Genomic DNA, 17,828 nt, shown 5'->3' with positions numbered 1-17,828 from the left:
ACCCTGTGCCCTCAGTTACAAACACAGTCCAGTTGCTAACAATATTAAATTCCAAAATGACTTGTAATGTAGGAAAATAAAATAAACATCCTGCACACTTACCCAATCCGGGTAAACAGCTTCCCATGGGCATGGAGAAAACTGAGGATGAACCTTTTGTTCAGCTGCATGGGAAAAAGGGAGAGGAGAAAACAATTAAACTTTCCCCAGTTTCCTGTCACTGAACAGAGTCCCCAGTGACACAATAACCTGGCCAGGGTCTAAGGGGTGGGCACTAGGGATGGGAACCAAATGGACATGCCCAAACTCTCACAGACCCAGGGCACATGCCCAACAGCTGCTGCTCAGCTGAGCCAAGATGACAACAGGCTCAGTGAGCAGACAGCACCCTCTGCCGGCAGTGGCACCTGTGTGCAGGGGATGAGGTGGTGAATCCTAATAAGCAGGATGTAAAGAAAGATGCCCACAGCTCTCTGAGGATCTAGGAGCCACTCTGGCTCCATAATCATGGAAATGAAACTCTTACAGGAGCAAGGATAATACTGAAGTCCCTGGTTGTATTTGGGTTATTTTTCTACCTACCTAGCAAGGAAAGCAGGATTCTTCTTTGACAACCAAGAGCAAGGTAACCCACTAGTAACTAGCTCATCAAATTGTACTTCACCAGCTTTAAAAACTAGAGTTCATGTTCTAGGTCTGGAGTTGAAAATTCAAGAGTCTAAAGAGCTAGGCATGAAGTATGCTGATGGAGACAGTAGCAACCTATGACTATTCCACTCCAGTTTTAGCCAAATCCTCTATGTGGGCCCAAGCTGGAAACTGCAATCTGGGTTTGTTTTTGTTTTTTTGAGACAGAATCTTGCTCTGTCGCCCAGGCTGCAGTGCAGTGGTATGATTTCTCACTGCAACCTCCACCTCCCAGTTCAAGCGATTCTCATGCCTCAGCCACTCAAGTAGCTGGGATTACAGGCATGCACCCCCACAACCGGCTAATTTTTGTATTTTTAGAAGAGATGGGGTTTTGCCATGTCGGCCAGGCTGGTCTCCAACTCCTGGCCTCAAGTGATCCACCTGCTGTGGCCTCCCAAAGTGCTGAGATTACAGGCATGAGCCACTGCACCCAGCTTGTTTTGTTGTTTTGAGACAGGGTCTCACTCTGTCGCCCAGGCTGGAATGCAGTGGTGTGATCACAGCTCACTGCAACCTCGACCTCCTGGGCTCAAGTGATCCTCCTGCCTCAGCCTCTTGAGTAGCTGGGACTACAGGTATGTGTCACCAAACCTGGCTAGTTTTTAATTTTTGGTAGAGAGGAGTTTTCAATATGTTGCCCAATCTGGTCTCAAAATCCTGGGCTCAAGCAATCCTCCTGCCTCAGCCTCCCAAAGTGCTGGGATCACAGAGGTGTGAGTCACTGCACCTGGCTGAATCTGGATTTTTATGTGAAATCCTCTGGCTTTTACATGTTGGCTACTAATGAAAATAATTTAAGCATTAAAGAAGCCAAAAAAACACATTTGCCAGCTACATCTGGCCCATGAGCCACCAATTTACAATCGTGGTTCAAGGTTCTAGGAAATCTACTTCCATCAAAACCAAAAGATTTCTCAGCAAAACAAGGAAGGGAAAAAAATTTCAATTCAAATCCAAAGAAAGCAGAAACAATCTAAAAACTAAACCTCCTTTTCATCTTCCCTGGTCTCCTAGAAGCAGTATATTCAGGGCTCTGCAGCCAGCCAGGAAGAGAAGTGAAGAATGACCCCAGGATCCCAGTGGTCAGGGCAAGGAGTCCTGTATCCCTGGGCAGTCTGCCCCACAAGGAAAAAGTCCCTGTTTAATCCCCTTGCAAAACAGAACACCAATCAAGCTATGGCAGTTCCATCTATTTCATATGGAAGCCAAGTGTGGGAAAAGAGGTACATTCTCACTTTACCAATGATCAACATCAAACTCTGCATAGAATGTTCACTCTATTTTTGCTTTAAATGAGTTACACTCATTTAATTTATAGATAATGAGTTACACTCATTTAATTTATAGATAAAAAGCTCAGAATACTTCATTGAAGATAACCTGTCTATACAGCAAGGTGAGTCAGGCCACCTAGGTGTCTGTCTCCACCTGGGAGGCGGAGGCTGCAGTGAGCCGAGATCACACCACTGCACTCCAGCCTGGGAGACAGAGTGAGACTCTATCTCAAAAAAACAAAAGATACTAACCCACTTCATTCAAGCCTAAATACCATCCCCCAAGACAACTCAGAAATTTAAGCAACTTTACATTAGTAAATGGCAGAGTTAGAACTTGAACCCAGGTCTTCAGATTCCAAACACAGTTTTCTTTCTCTTATCCTACACCTATCTCGGGGAAAAGAACTGGTGAGCTGATTCAACAAAGGGCTAACAAGGGAATAAGAGCAACTAAAAAGCCGTTCAAGTTTTGCTTTTAAGTTTTCCTTCCTGATTAGGTAGGAAACTCATACTGTTTGAACCACAACACCTCCTGGACTAAAATTAGAGCCCCAAGAGGTTTGGAACATCTGTGCTTCTATGTGTACTTCACAAACATCCTTTCCTTAGGGTAGGAGATGAAGCCCACCTAATTACCTGAGTCCATACTTGCCACTACCATATTTTAACTGCAAAAAGTCGATTTCATTGTATTACTTTTCAACTAGTGGCAGTGAAGAAAATCTCAGATAACCTTTCAAACTATAAACACATTCTCCCTAACCTTAGTTAATGAGAACCATTGCTTTATTTTTAGTCTGAAAGTCACTGCTAAACATACTTTCTCTTTGTTGTCATCAATAACACTTCAATTAGGAAAGGAGCTAAAAATGTAGATACATCCTAGAAGGTTATGTGACATGAGGGAGCAGATTTGTTACATACTGATCAAGTCGGACCTAAACAACATTTACAAGAGACAATATGAAGTCAACTAGCACTGAGGCAGATACTTTGGAGAACTCTTAACTGACCCCAAACCCATAGTCACAAAAGCCTTAGTCTGAGCTTCCTTCTTCCTTCCTCTCTAACACATCACCATGGACTGGCTTCCATTTCTACAACTTTTTAATTTTTCTTATTTATCTTAGAGACAGTGTCTCACTCTGTTACCCAGCCTGGAGTGCAGTGGCAACATCACAGCTCATTGCAGCCTCTGACTCCTGGGCTCAATTCTGTCACCTTAGCCTCCCCAAAGTGCTAAGATTACAGGTGTATACCAATGCGCAGGGCTAATTTATTTTCATTTTTTGTAGAGATGGGATTCTCACTTTGTTGCCCAGGCTGGTCTCCTCACTTTGTTGCCCAGGCTGGTCTCAAACTCCTGGCTTCAAGCAATCCTCCAGCTTTGGCTTCCCAAAGTGCTCAGATTACAGGTGTGAGCCACCTTGCCTGGCAGACTTTATTTTTAACAATACACCTAGATGGTTCTCGGTCAGGTGGAAAATAAATGTTATTTCTCAAATTGTGAGGCTACCTGCGTTCAGATCTTCCTTACCTATTTACGTACTGTTCACTGAAACAAAAATGCTTCTTGGGTGTATCCCTGAGAGGTAGTGTTAGAATTATTAAAGGTCTTCTGGCTCCTTAGTTCAAGTCCAAAACAAATTCACTGTGGACTCCTGAGCTCAACCCAAAGAGACACTAATGGCAGTAGATGGATGGGTAGGTCTCTGGACACACAATAAAGTCTGTCCTGTCATTAACTGTGGGATTATAAGTAAAATGTTTTGGATTGTTCCTGGACTGTAAAATGGAATTTCTACCACTGACATTACCTAATTCAGAACTAAAAGGATGAAATAATACAAATTAAAGTAGTCTAAGGAGTAGATGTTTTATACAAGCCTTGAAAGTTATCACTCAAAATTGTGTCTTAGGGCTTGGTGACTGTGGAGCAAGGAAGGAGAGAAAAGCAGCTCAGAGGCAACAAGCAAGAGGAGGGGATTCTGAAACAGGCCCAATTTCAGTTCTGGAAGAGTCGTTCCTGCTTCTACAGAGTCGTGTGAAAAACCGAATTTCTGAAAAGTGAATCATTTTAAGGACAGTAAGGGTAGTCAGTATTAAAGGAATTCCAAAGTGCATTTTAAAGTGATTCTGAGGAGCATAAATTATTATTCTCTTATCTGTATGGAATGTCTCTGTTTTTATATACACTTTTTTTTTTTTTTTGAGACAGGGTCTCGCTCTGTCACCCAGACTGGAGTACAGTGGTACAATCAAGGCTCACTGTTGTCTAGACCTCCTGGGCTCAAGCGATCCTCCCGCCTCAGCCTTCTGAGTAGCTGGGACTACAGGCACACACAATCACGCCTGGCTAGTTTTTTATTTTTTGTAGAGACGGGGTCTCACTATACTGCCCAGGCTAGTCTCAAACTCCTGGGCTCAAGCGATCCTCTGCCTCACCCTCCTAAAGTAGTGGGATTACAGACATGAGTCACTGGTCCTGGCCCCATATATTTAAAAAAAAAAAAAAAAAAAAAAAAAACTTTGTTGCATTTTAGAAAAGGGATCTATCCTCTTAGATATGAGACAACATAGGTGGAGACCAAATTTCATGAGTACCTGTTAGTAAAACGGCCAGGACTCTCACAGCATTCAATCAAAGCGCACTTATCAGTCTCAAGCACTGAGATCACAAGGCGGAGGAGGATGTGGGCGCGCTGGTGATGTTGTTCACACGTCATCCTCATCCCTGCACTCCTATGCTGGGCGCAACAGCAAACCAACAAGATAGGGTCTCTGACGCCAAGGAGCTTATAGTCCAAGAACAAAGATAAATAACATGCCAACTTGCCCACTGGCCATTTATGCTCCCACACCTAAGACAAGGCCTATGAAGGTTCCAGGAGGCACTGTGTTTCCCTTACTGTCATTTTTCCTGTCACAGAGATGAGATGAGAATTAAAAAAAAAAAAAATGAGGGAAGGGGGGCCTGGTACACAAAATGTGGAAACCTATCAGTAATGCAATAATCATTCAGTAAAGACAGAAGTTATTCATTATTAGTACTTTCAGCATTCCTCTTTCCAGGATATACAGATTAAAAAAAAAAAAGTATGGGAAAACCAAATAGCATGACTCAGATGCCTTGTAGGAAGATGGAGCAAATCAAAATCAATCCTTAGCTCCCTTCCTTGGACCGGGGAGCCACGCTGAGGCTGAGGTAGAACCGGGATGGCAACAGCTCTTCACCCTTTACTTCCTCCACTCCGTAACTGTTCAGGGCTGGATGACAGCTCAATTAGCTTCAATTAAACACAAGTTCCTGTACAGATGTCCCACTTAAGATGGCTAGATCTGAGACATGTGAATTTAAGTGTAAAATGTGCCTTTTAAAACTACCTCTTCCAACTAATGCACCCCTTGAAACAATGGCTCTCAACTTTGCACTGCAGTTTAGTGCTGCCTCTTATATTAAAGCAATTCGTTACTTCATTATCTCTCCTAGTTAAAGTCAGCAGACTGAGGGAAATTGAGCTAAATCAGCAGGCAGCTCCAGAAAACACAGCCAGCCAGCAGAGGGACAGCTGAGCTCAGAGTACCTGGCTGGCTCTCAGAAAGGAAACTGGCACCAGGTATAAAGAAAAGAAGAGGCCAGGTACAGTGGCTCACGCCTGTAATCCCAGCACTTTGGGAGGCCGAGGCGGGCGGATTACCTGAGGTCGGGAGTTCGAGACCAGCCTGACCAACATGGAGAAACCCCATCTCTACTAAAAATACAAAATTAGCCGGGCGTGGTGGCTCAAGCCTGTAATCCCAGCTACTCTGGAGGCTGAGGCAGGAGAATCGCTTGAACCGGGAGACAGAGGTTGCAGTGAGCTGAGATCGCACCACTGCACTCCAGCCTAGGAAACAAGAGTGAAACTCCATCTCAGAAAAAAAGGAAAAAAAAGAAAAGAAGAAGGCTGGGCGCGGTGGCTCACGCCTGTAATCCCAGCACTTTGTGAGGCTGAGGTGGGCGGATCACAAGGTCAAGAGATCGAGACCATCCTGGCCAACGGTGAAACCCCGTCTCTACTAAAAATACAAAAATTAGCTGGGTGTGCCCATAGTCCCAGCTACTCAGGAGGCTGAGGCAGGAGAATCACTTGAACCTGGGAGGTGGAGACTGCAGTGAGCCAAGGTGGCGCCACTGCACTCCAGCCTGGCGACAGAGCAAGACTCCGTCAAAAAAAAAAAAAAAAAAAAAGAAAAGAAAAGAAGGAGCCACGTATATGTTCAGTATTTTGTATTTACTGCTCATGTGTTTACTAGGGGGAAGGAATATGACAGAATGGTATGAACAGAGACCGCTGCTCTTAAGAGTTGAAGACCTGGGTTCAAATTTTGGTCATGCCATTTATTTGCTGTTAATTATCAGCAAGTCACAGAAATCTTCTAGGGCTGTTTCTTCAACAGTTAAATGAGTGAGATCAGTACTGCTAATTCCATAACCCTGAGTGTATGTCTATCACCTGAACAGCTTTTGTAAACAATACAGATTCCCCACTCCTACAGAATCAGAATCCTCAAGGACGAGAGAATGGCACTTTGAATCAACATTTTTAAAGGTCTCCAGGTCGCTGTGAAAGATAGCCAGATTTGGAAACCACTGGGCTATATCAGACGCTGGCAAACTATGGCCATGGGTCAAATGTAGCCTGCCACCTGTTTTTGTATGGCCCATGAGCTAAGAATGGTTTTTACTTTTTTTTAATGGTTGAAAAAAAAAAAAAGAGAATATTTCATGACATGAAAATTAAATGAAATACAAATTTCAGTTTCCATAAATAAAATTATGTTGAAACACAGTCACCCTCATTTGTTTACATATTGTCAGTGGCTGCTTTCCCCTTACAAAGGCAGAGCTGAGTAGCTGCAGCAGAGGGCACATGGCCCACAAAGCCTAAAATATTTTATTTTATTATTATTTTTTTTGAGACGGAGTCTCGCTCCGTCGCCCAGGCTGGAGTGCAGTGGCGCGATCTCGGCTTACTGCAAGCTCCGCTTCCCGGGTTCACGCCATTCTCCTACCTCAGCCTCCTGAGCAGCTGGGACTACAGGCACCTGCCACTACACCCAGCTAATTTTTTGTATTTTTTTAGTAGAGACGGGGTTTCACCGTGTTGGCTAGGATGGTCTCGATCTCCTGACCTCGTGATCCGCCCGCCTCGGCCTCCCAAAGTACCCTAAAATATTTACTATCCAGATTGTTACAGAAAAAAAAAGTCTGCTGATACCTGGGCTAAATAATCTACAACCTTGGTGTCTCAAAAGATGTTTCTCCCTGCACAGCACTTCAGAGCTACCACACACATGTACTGGAAACAGTTATGATTTTCATGAGCTAAGAGGTGAAGATGGGTAGTGATGAAGAGTATGGTTTAAAAGAACCCCTCCCCACACCAGAATATTCCGATATCCACCCACTTCTCATCACCACACAAGCACCAATTTTCAGTATTTCTTCCAATGCTAAGAGACCACAAATGCATAATTCTAAGTAAATACAACTTTTCTTGCCAGCTTCTGTGTAAGCACCATCCCATTCTGATAGCACAAGTGACACCAAATGCCAAAGACTCCTGCTCTCGGACACTCACACACTCCAAAGGCTACAGAGAAATATAAATGGGACTCTCCAGGTTTCCACCTGCAGGGGAGAAACAGAACACACCCAAGCCCAACAGAGACTTCACTTAGGCCAGAGGGCTCCTGGACATTTCCCAAAACATCCCTATCAAAGGAAAGTGCCAGATTAAGATTTATGAGTCCCTATGCTGTGGTGTGGCAATCTGTAACAACCAACTCAAATGTGCCACCAGCTTAGCATCTCCAGGTACACAGAAAAAGAGAAAGAAAGTTCAGCCAAAGGGCAACACTGTTGCTCTGACTGGGTTACTTTCTGAATGACTCTTCTTTCTGACTCATCTCTCTCATGCCTGGGAACTCTCATGCCCATCCACCCAAATAGTAGGGAAGCTAGGCCACGCTGTGTCTGCACTCCAGGAAGTGAGAGAGAAGAGGAAATGGCTGAAGCTCCCACTGCATGATCAGGTGGACAACCAGCTAACAGTTTTCCAAGAACACATACACAAGCTCAAACCCATCTTTTTTTGTTGTTGTTGAGACAGAGTCTTGCTCTGTGGCCCAAGCTGGAGTGCACTGGTGCAATCCCAGCTCACTGCAACCTCCGCCTCTGGGGTTCAAGCAACAATCGTGCCTCAGCTTCCCAAGTAGCTGGGATTTGAGGCGCGTGCCACCACGCCCGGCTAATTTTTGTATTTTTAGTAGAGACGGGGTTTTGCCATGTTGTCCAGGCTGGTCTTGAACTTCTGGCCTCAAGTGATCTGCCCACCTCGGGCTCCCAAAGTGCTGGGATTACAGGCGTTGAGATACCATGCTCAGCCATCAAACCCATCTTATAAATCAACAGGTTGACATAGTGTAAGAGGGATGGTGAAGACTTCCTCACACATGGACCCATACATTTATTCATTCAACAAAAACCTACTGGGCACATTTAAGTACAAAGCACAGTGCACAAGCTGTGAACAAGGCAGAGATAATCCTTGCTCTGTGGGTAACACAGACAATTGTGAAGTGCCATGACTGGGGAAGGCTAGGATGCTGTGGAAATATACAGAAGCAGCACCAGAGATATCCTCTCAGAGGAAAGGACTTTTTAGTTGAAAAGTGAGGGTTGAAGAAACAGTTGGTTTTGTAGAGGAGAGGGAGGCATGTCCTGGTGTGTCTTAAGCAAAGGAACAACATATATGATGTTCTCAAAAGTGGTACATTGTAGACTGGCATGGCTAGATGATTGATTCTGTAAGAAAGTCTGGAGAAGTGGGCAGGGCATGTTGGACAGGTCCTTGTTAAAGAATGTGATCTTCATTAAAGCCACTGAAGGGTTTTCAGCAGGGAAGTGACATGAGCAAATCTGTATTTGTAAAGGTTGTTCTGGATGTTTAGAAAACTTAGGGTTTTTTTGAGGGGTGAGGGGTTGGGTGGAGTCAAGTGTGTGGAGGCGAGGAGACCAGGTAAAAGGTTGCTGTTGCAATCATCCACTGGCAATGGAAACAAAGAGAGGGAAGACGTGAGGATTGTCATTCCACACTTGGACAATCATGAGCCCTATCTTTAAGTCTCAGTGCTTCTAGTTCCAAGTAACTTAACTTACAGACTAGTGGTGGTGCAGAACCAAGCATGAGTATTTTAAAAAGACTAAAGGCCAAGCACGGTGGGTCACGCCTGTAATCCCAACACCTTGAGAGGATGAGGCAGGTGGATCGCTTGAGCTCAGGAGTTTGAGACCAGTCTGGGCCAACATGGCAAAACTCCATCTTTACAAAAAAAAAAAATAAATCAGTCAGGCGTGGTGGCGCACATCTGTAGTTCCAGCTACTCGGGAGGCTTAGGTGGGAGGATTGCTGGAGCCTGGGAGGCAGAGGTTGCAGTGAGCTGTGATGGTGCCACTGCACTCCAGCCTGGGAGACAGAGTGAGACTTTATTTTAAAAAAATAGATAGACAGATTTGATATGGATTAAATAGGTTATCCAGGCAATATATACAAGAACACTCGTATGAAAAAGAGATGAATGTTGTAGGGAAAGAGCATACACATCACTATCTGTGAGAATTTAAATCCACTTCTTTTTGGAGAGTCATGTGGCAAAACTCAGACAAAGGTATGCATGTATGTATGTATGTATGTATTTATTTTGAGACGGAGTCTCACTCTGTTGCCCAGGCTGGAGTACAGTGGTGCCATCTTGGCTCACTGCAACCTCCACCTCCCAGGTTCAAGGGATTCTTCCTTTTTTTTTTTTTTTTTGAGACAGAGTCTCGCTCTGTTGCCCAGGCTGTAGTGCAGTGGCATGATCTCAGCTCACTGCAACCTCCGCCTCCCGGGTTCAAGCGATTCTCCTGCCTCAGCCTCCCAAGTACCTGGGACTACAGGCACGTGCCACCACACCCAGCTAATTTTTGTATTTTTAGTAGAGACGGGATTTCACCATGTTGGCCAAGATGGTCTCCATCTCTTGATCTCCTGATCCGCCCACCTCCCGAAGTGCTGGGATTACAGGTGTGAGCCACTGCGCCCGGCCAAAAGAATCTTGTGCCTCAGCCTCCTGAGTAGCTGGGATTATAGACACAAGCCACCACGCCTGGCCCCCAAAGGTATTTAAAGGAAAAGGTATTTCTGTCAGGATTCTGATCCTGAGTAGTAGCAATTCCGTCTGCTACATTCCACCCAAGTGAATGGGCAAAAAGAGACTACACTTAACATCAGAATGAAAGCCAAAGTCCTTACAATGGCCTACAAAAGCCCTACATAATCTTACACCACTGACTCCTTCTGTTCCTTAAATGTGATAAGCATGCTCCCAACTCAGGCCTTTGTATTTATTTTCTAGCCCAGTGGTTCCCAAACTTTACAGTACATTGAAATTTTCCTGGCTGGGCCTGGTGGCTCATGCCTGTAATCCCAGCACACACACACACACACACACATATACACATATATATACACATATATATGGTCAAAACTTCTATAGCATCTTCTATGTGTAGCACACTACTCTAAGCACTTTACATCTGTTAACATTACAACAATTCTGTGAGGATAAGTACTACTATTATTTCCTTACAGAAAACAGCACAGAGGTTAACTGACTTGCCTAGAGCCTGAGCTCTTTATTTTTCGCCTTTTAAAAAAGGCAGCCTTGGCTGGGTGCAGTGACTCATGCCTGTAATGCCAGCACTTTGGGAGGCTGAGGCGGGCAGATCAACGGAGGTCAGGAGTTCAAGACCAACCTGGCCAACACGGTGAAGGCCCGTCTCTACTAAAAACACAAAAGAATTAGCTGGGTGTTGTGGCACATGCCTGTAATCCCAGCTACTGAAGACACTGAGGCAGGAGAATCATTTGAACTGGGAAACGGAGGTTGTGGTGAGCCAAGATTGCACCATTGCACTCCAGGCTGGGCGACAGAGTAAGACTCTGTCTCAAAAAAAAAAAAAAAAAAAAAAAAAAGGGCAACCTCATTTGAGCCTAGGAATTCAAGACCAACCTGGGCAACACAGGGAGACCTTGTTTCTACAAAAAAATAATTAGCTGGGCTTGGTGGTGCAGCCTGTAGTCCCAGCTACTCTACGGGCTGAGGTGGGAGGATTGCTTGAGCCCAGGAGGTGAAGGGTGAAGTAAGCTGTGATCACGCCACTGCACTCCCAGCCTCAGTGACAGAGCAAGGCATTAACTCAAAAAAAAAAAAAAAAAAAAAAAAAAAGAACCGGCACAGTAGCTCACACCTGTAATTCCAGCATGTTGGGAGGCCGAGGTCAGGAGTTCAAGACCACCCTGGCCAACACGGTGAAACCCCATTTCTACTAAAAATACAAAAATGAGCATGGTGTGGTGGCATGCACCTGTAATCCCAGCTAGTTGGGAGGCTGAGGTAGGAGAATTGCTTCAACCCAGGAGGCAGAAGTTGCAGTGAGCAAAGATCACACCACTGCACTCCAGCCTGGGCGACAGAGCGAGACTCCATCTCAAAAACAAACAAACAAAAGGCAACTTTTTCAGCAGAACCAAGACAGACACTGAGAATGTTTCTATAAAGACCAAAAGCAAAAGCCCCAAACAAAACCCACCAATGGTCTCAGCTGTCTTTCACCGAGAGACCACCAGGCCAAACCAACAGAGAAGTCTTGGAGATTAAGGTAAGCAAATACTTCCACTCCAGACAATACCATGCAAGTTGGCAGAAGCATGTAACAACATGCACCCTCAAGTAGTATCAGTAAGAAGAGATAAAAGATAAAATTGTAAAACTGAACAAGTTTATTCTTCATGGTGATAAAGCAACAAGAGCCTGATGAATAGGGAGAGTCCTTCAAGGATGGGCACAGTAGCTCATGCCTATAAGAGGATCATTTGGGCCCAGGAGTTTGACCAGCCTGGGCAACATGGTGAGACCTCATCTCTACAAAAAATAAACAGAATTAGCCAGCTATGGTGGCACACACCTGTAGTCCCAGTTGGGAGGCTGAGGTGGGAGGATCACCTGAGCCCAGGAGGTTGAGGCTGCAGTGAGCCGAGATTGTGACACTGCACCCCAGCCTGGGTGACAGAGCGAGACCCTGTCTCCAAAAAAAAAAGTTCAAGGAATGTATGTGCATTCGCACACTAATAAAGGGACTGTACACAGTCCAGAAAAATATTTGAAAATATAACCTCTCTCTACCTACCTAATGCAATACAGGAAAACCCCTGAATCTCTCAGGAAAGGGAGGAGCACGAACTAATCTAAGAACCCAAAGGAGAACGAAGCTTCAGTTTAAGATAGATGTGGTCACAAAGACGGTTTCACAAACCACTCTGCTGTGGGCACCATAAAGCAAATAACCAGCACACACGGAGCTCTGGCTACCTTGTGCAAGCTTCGGATTTAAGCAAGGCACCAAATAAGGGAAGGATTCTGGCGCATCAACTCCCAGGAAAAGTGTTTCAAGTTAAAAATGGTCATTCAGGTTTGGATGTGAACTTCTGTATCTGCTCTTTATCAACAGAGGCAACTCTACCTCCCTGGCAGCTAGCAGCAGAAAAAGAAGAAAACTGTTAGAATAGAAATGGATTACGCAAAGACAACAACATGGCCTGCTACAGCCTGGCATTCGCCTTGACACTAAAAACAAGGCTAGAAACACGCAATGCAGATCTTCTGGGATTCCACATCTGAGCTGAACCAAGCACGTCCAGGAGTAGGCAGGCCATGATGTCACTTTCCCCCCAACAGCCAGATGGTTCAAGATGAAGGCTTGAACCACAGCACTGTTGGTGAGAGACTCAGTTTCACTGTGACTGGAGGCAAGGCCTGCTTCCAGCTAGATTTTTTGGTCAATCAAATCTTTTCTGTGCTGGTTCCCAAACCCAAACTCTGTAGTTCAAAAGTCAAAGCAAACACCTTCAAATCTTTTATCTTTGATCCAATTCTTTATCTTCCAAATTCTCTCTTCATTCTCTGTCTCTGAACAATGAAAATCAATCTTAACAAGAATCCACAAAGCAAGGAAAACATGGGCTTTAACTTCTTCCTAATTTATTTAAAATGCTCTATCACTGCTATCATTAAATATATAGAAAAAAATTTGAGTTCAGAGTTAAAAGGGAAGAGGCCGGGTGCGGTGGCTCATGCCTGTAATCCCAGCACTTTGGGAGGCCGAGGTGGGTGGATCACCTGAGGTCAGGAGTTCGAGACCAGCCTGGCCAAAAATGGCAAAACTCCATCTCTACTGAAAATACAAAAATTATCTGGGCGTGGTGGCTGGCGCCTGTAATCCCAGCTACTCGAGAGGCTGAGGCAGAAGAATCACTTGAACCCGGGAGGCGGAGGTTGCAGTGAGACGAGATCATGCCATTCCACTCCAGCCTGGGCAACAGGGCGAGACTCTGTCTCAAAAATAAATTTAAGAAAAAAAAAAAAAAAAGTCGGGCGCAGTGGCTCACGCCTGTAATCCCAGCACTTTGGGAGGTCAAGGCGGGCAGATCATGAGGTCGGGAGATCGAGACCATCCTGGCTAACACGGTGAAACCCTGTCTCTACTAAAAATACAAAAAAAAAATTAGCCAGGTGTGGTGGCGAGCACCTGTAGTCCCAGCTACTCAGGAGGCTGAGGCAGGAGAATCACTTGAACCCAGGAGGTGGAGCTTTCAGTGGGCCAAGATCGCACCACTGCACTCTAGCCTGGGCGACAGAGCAAGACTCCGTCTCAAAAAAAAAAAGGGGGGGGGGGGGGGGAAGAGAAGAATGACAGCAATACAAGTAAATAAACTGCTGGTCACACAAGTATGCTTATGTTGTCACAATTTATCACCTGTATGGCTTTGTTATGTGCACTTTTCTGTGTATATATATTTTTGTAAGATTTCTTTTAATTCTGTAATAATTTTTTAAATTGCCACAACTTTTTCTACTAGTCCACAAAAAGCCTTTGTTTCACAGCCAATAAATACCCTTTGCCCCATATATCCTAATCCCCACCATTATTCTAACTCTGAGGCGGTAGACATGTGGATGACTGGTGCTATAATAAACAACTTTCTACTCCCCCTCGGTGGACAAAGCTGTGCAGATGTGTTGATGGTGTACGCTGTATCCCCACTGTATGGATGTAAAGACAGGGAAAGAGATTAAAAATCTGTTCATGCAAACAAAAAGAAATTTAGGAATGCAACCCTTAAGATCTCACTCCTGGTCTGCAGCGACCACAAGTGACAGCTTCCTAGGAGCACCAAGGGCACTATTAGTGCCTTATTCAACCTTTTGACATATGTCACTTGCAAGTATTTCAAAAGCCATAGAGTTTTATAGATCTGTCCAGAAGTCTAAAGGAAAACCTGCCAAAGACATTCCTCAGAAGAGAATGTGAAATGTGTTAACATAATTTGCTTGACAAATTAGGACCTAGCATCTCAGAGATTTGTGGCACAAGTAAACTCAAAATCTCATTAGCGAGTATAAGGTTTTAGCATCTTTATCAAGAAAAAAACACTCCAGAAAAATGTAAATCCATAGCGAGTATTATCACAATTCCTCTTTCCCATATGCATCAGGAGCTGCAGTCCTACTGTGTGTGTGAAAGTCAAGAACAGGACTTAGTGCCAATGATTACAACACAAAGCATAACTTATTCCTCAGCCAAGCTGGGCTTGGCTCAGAAAGCTTCCCAGAATGATGGAAGGCATGACTTCAGAGTGAGTCAACCTTTGCTAATACATAAAATAAAGCAGAGAAAGAACTATATGAAGGATTCACTTCTAAGCTTGAGTCAAATCAAAAGCTCAAATCAATCTACATTGTGATGAATCTTCAGTTCCAACTGAATGATTAGACAGCATCAATGTGGACATCTGTACCATGGCCCAAGACATTCTACTGATAGAATCTTGGCTGGGAATCTCAGAAGCAACCATTCCTTGCAGTTTCGAACCATGTTATGTTTTTATCCATGTTGTTCTTTCTGCCAGAAAAGTCAGCTGACCACATCTCTACCTAAAATACTTCTTCGACTTGCAAAATTAAGGACACAGATTACCTTTCTAGGTCGCTCTACCTGTTCACCCTGAGTTAATCTCTTTTACCTCTGTCCAGTGTACATATTTATATTATTACACTTATAACACTTTATTGCAAGTATTTACTTATATATCCTTTTTTCTTACTAGACTGTGTTTTTGAGGGAAGGACCAACATCACTTACTTTTCTGTGTGCAGTACCTAGAATAACAACATATAAAGGTGCTCCATGAATATTTATGGAAATGACCTGAATTGGAACAGGGAAAAACTTTATTTCCTCAGAGACTACTAGCTGACCTCAGAGGAGGTTTTACAGCAAAATGGGCACGTGAAAAGAGAAAAAATATCTATATAAAACTTTGAAGCCACTTATTTTAGGCAACATACAAAGGTACATATTATACTGTAAGATAAAATAGATGAAAAACAAGAAAGAGGAGCCAAAGAGAAAAAGATAAAGAGGTCACCAAACAGTAAGGTCACGACCCAAGATGCATACCCTTTACACTTACCAAAGGAATTTTGGCTACAACCTCTGGAACAATTAAAATAGAGAATCATTCTGGGTTAAAAATTCACAAATTTGTTATTATAACAATCTTACAAATATGCATGAGGTTGAAGAAACCCATTTTCCACTAAGAGCAGAAATTTCTTCCATAGGCTTCCACAAAGACACCACGCAACACAAACAGCAATCCTTCTCTAGGTCTCTTTTTTATGTATCTTCATACAGGCTGATGACACACTCAAGTACAAATCAGTAAAAGCAGTACTACTAGTAACCAATGTTACCTAGTTACATAGCTCTCTGATGGTTCTAGGCATGAACGACATGGAAAAAACAGTAGTAGGAGAGGTGCCTAGTGATTTCTATAATAAATGCTCAATCAATTTTGGATCAGAAGATGAAAGACAACTCAAAAAACCACTTAAGCTCTTAAAAATAAAAATGTGTGGTTAATACATTTTATAGGAACTCAAACATCCGAAAGACAGAGGGTATAGACAGTATTTTAAATTCCTTCTGGTCTAGAGAGTCTATACACTCATACTAGGGAGAAAAAGAGTGCAGTTCACTTCAATACTAAATATTTATGAGTAAAGTGAAAGGCTTCCGAGACGGGAAAAACCTGGAGTTTCCCCCTGGAGTCAAACAAACAGTCTGCAGACTGGGGAAGGATCATGAGCCAAGACAACGATTTCATATTCTCTATCTTAGCTCAAATACATCACATCTAAGATGGTGAAAAGAGGGTAGAGAGATGAAATTCTGGAACCTTTAAGAGCAAAGAGGGATTTTACAGAATGATCAAACTATGGATACAGCTCCCCAAGAGAACAGTCAGAAACAAAAACCAATACAGGAAGTTGGTGAGAAAGGCAACGTGGGAAAAACATAAAGGGTTGTGCAGTCTTCTTACCCCACATAACAGGCAGTGTGTTACCATATCAAGTGAGCTGCCTCCACAGTAACTATCACCTCACTACTCCTTCCTATAGCAGCTGTGGATTGAACAAGGATCCAGCGTACAGGTCTCATTCTTATTTGGAAGGCTCTTCACAGACCACAAGCTGGATCCTAAGGGACGATTTATAGTACCCCCTCACGTACATTCCAGTTGGCTGTAACTCAGCAGCTGATTGCTCCCTTGTCTAACTTGGCAAGGAGCCAAAGGAGGACTTTTCTCAGTCAACTCTCCCAAGCTGGAAAATTCTCTAATGCCAGAGTTCTGGCTTAAGTCGGGATATCAGGTTATTCATGAGATGCCAGAACTACATCTTTACATTGGCTTTGAACAAGTCCCTCAAGTACACCATACAGATTCCCACAGACCTCAAAATCATCTGGATATTAAGGCCAAAGATAGCTACTCCATCTCTCACATAGAGAGGAATGTGCTTTTCACAATACCAGCAACATCAAAACAAACCTTTCATACATCACAAATCAATCTCAATTCTTAAAATAGGTGTCAAGCAACAAACGCAACATTAAATGACTTCCTAGGCTGGACACAGTGACTCACAGCTATAATCTCAGCACTTTGGGAGGCTGAGGTGGGCAGATCGCTTGAGCCCAGGAGTTTGAGACCAGCCTGACCGACATGGTGAAACCCTGTCTCTACTGAAAATACAAAAATTAGCTGGGCATGGTGGCATGTGCCTGCAGTCCCAGCTACTCAGGAGGCTGGGATGGGAGGACTGCTTGAGCCCGGGAGGCGGAGGTTGCAGTGAGCCAAGATCATGCCACTGCATTCCAGCCTGTGTGACAGAGCAAAACCCTGTCTCAAAAAAAAAAAAAAAAGATTTCCTTAAAATCTTGTATTCTATCCTACTGAAAACTCTTCCTATTCCACTAGCTACTCAAATTCTCTCTATTGTTAATCCCTGGGCCATCAAGATCCAAATCCCAAGTCAGGTTCTCTGAGAGGAAATGGAGTAAACCTTAACAAAGTGTTTTGACCTTGTCAAGCTTCAAAAGTAATGGTTCTCAACCAGAATATTACCACCCACCCCAGGAAATGTTTGGAAGTACGTGTGGGCCATTACTGGCATCTAATGAGCAGAGCCAGGAATGCTAAACATCCTGCAAGGTCAGACCTGCATAATGAAGAACTGTTGGCCGGGCGCCGTGGCTCAAGCCTGTAATCCCAGCACTTTGGGAGGCTGACCACCTGAGGTCCGGAGTTCGAGACCAGACTGGACAACATGGCGAAACACCATCTCTTCTAAAAATACAAAAATTAGCAG

The 17,828-nt window shown here is 43.9% G+C and overlaps 1 protein-coding gene across 4 annotated transcripts in view; it reads right to left on the bottom strand.

Annotated features, from left to right (window-relative positions):
- SMG6 (SMG6 nonsense mediated mRNA decay factor) overlaps positions 1–17,828 on the bottom strand; it is a 239,887-nt gene that overhangs the window by 184,536 nt on the left and 37,523 nt on the right. For all 4 annotated transcript variants that reach the window (XM_030800159.1, XM_030800156.1, XM_030800157.1 and 1 more), the window contains exon 9: positions 103–164. In XM_030800159.1, the coding sequence (XP_030656019.1) occupies positions 103–164 (62 nt within the window). The remainder of the gene's footprint in view (positions 1–102; positions 165–17,828) is intronic.

The sequence above is a fragment of the Nomascus leucogenys genome, chromosome 19, assembly GCF_006542625.1.
Source record: "Nomascus leucogenys isolate Asia chromosome 19, Asia_NLE_v1, whole genome shotgun sequence".
NCBI classification, from domain to species: Eukaryota; Metazoa; Chordata; class Mammalia; order Primates; family Hylobatidae; genus Nomascus; species Nomascus leucogenys.
The sequence above is the reverse complement of the archived record's forward strand: the minus strand, read 5'-3'. Positions and strand labels throughout refer to the sequence as shown.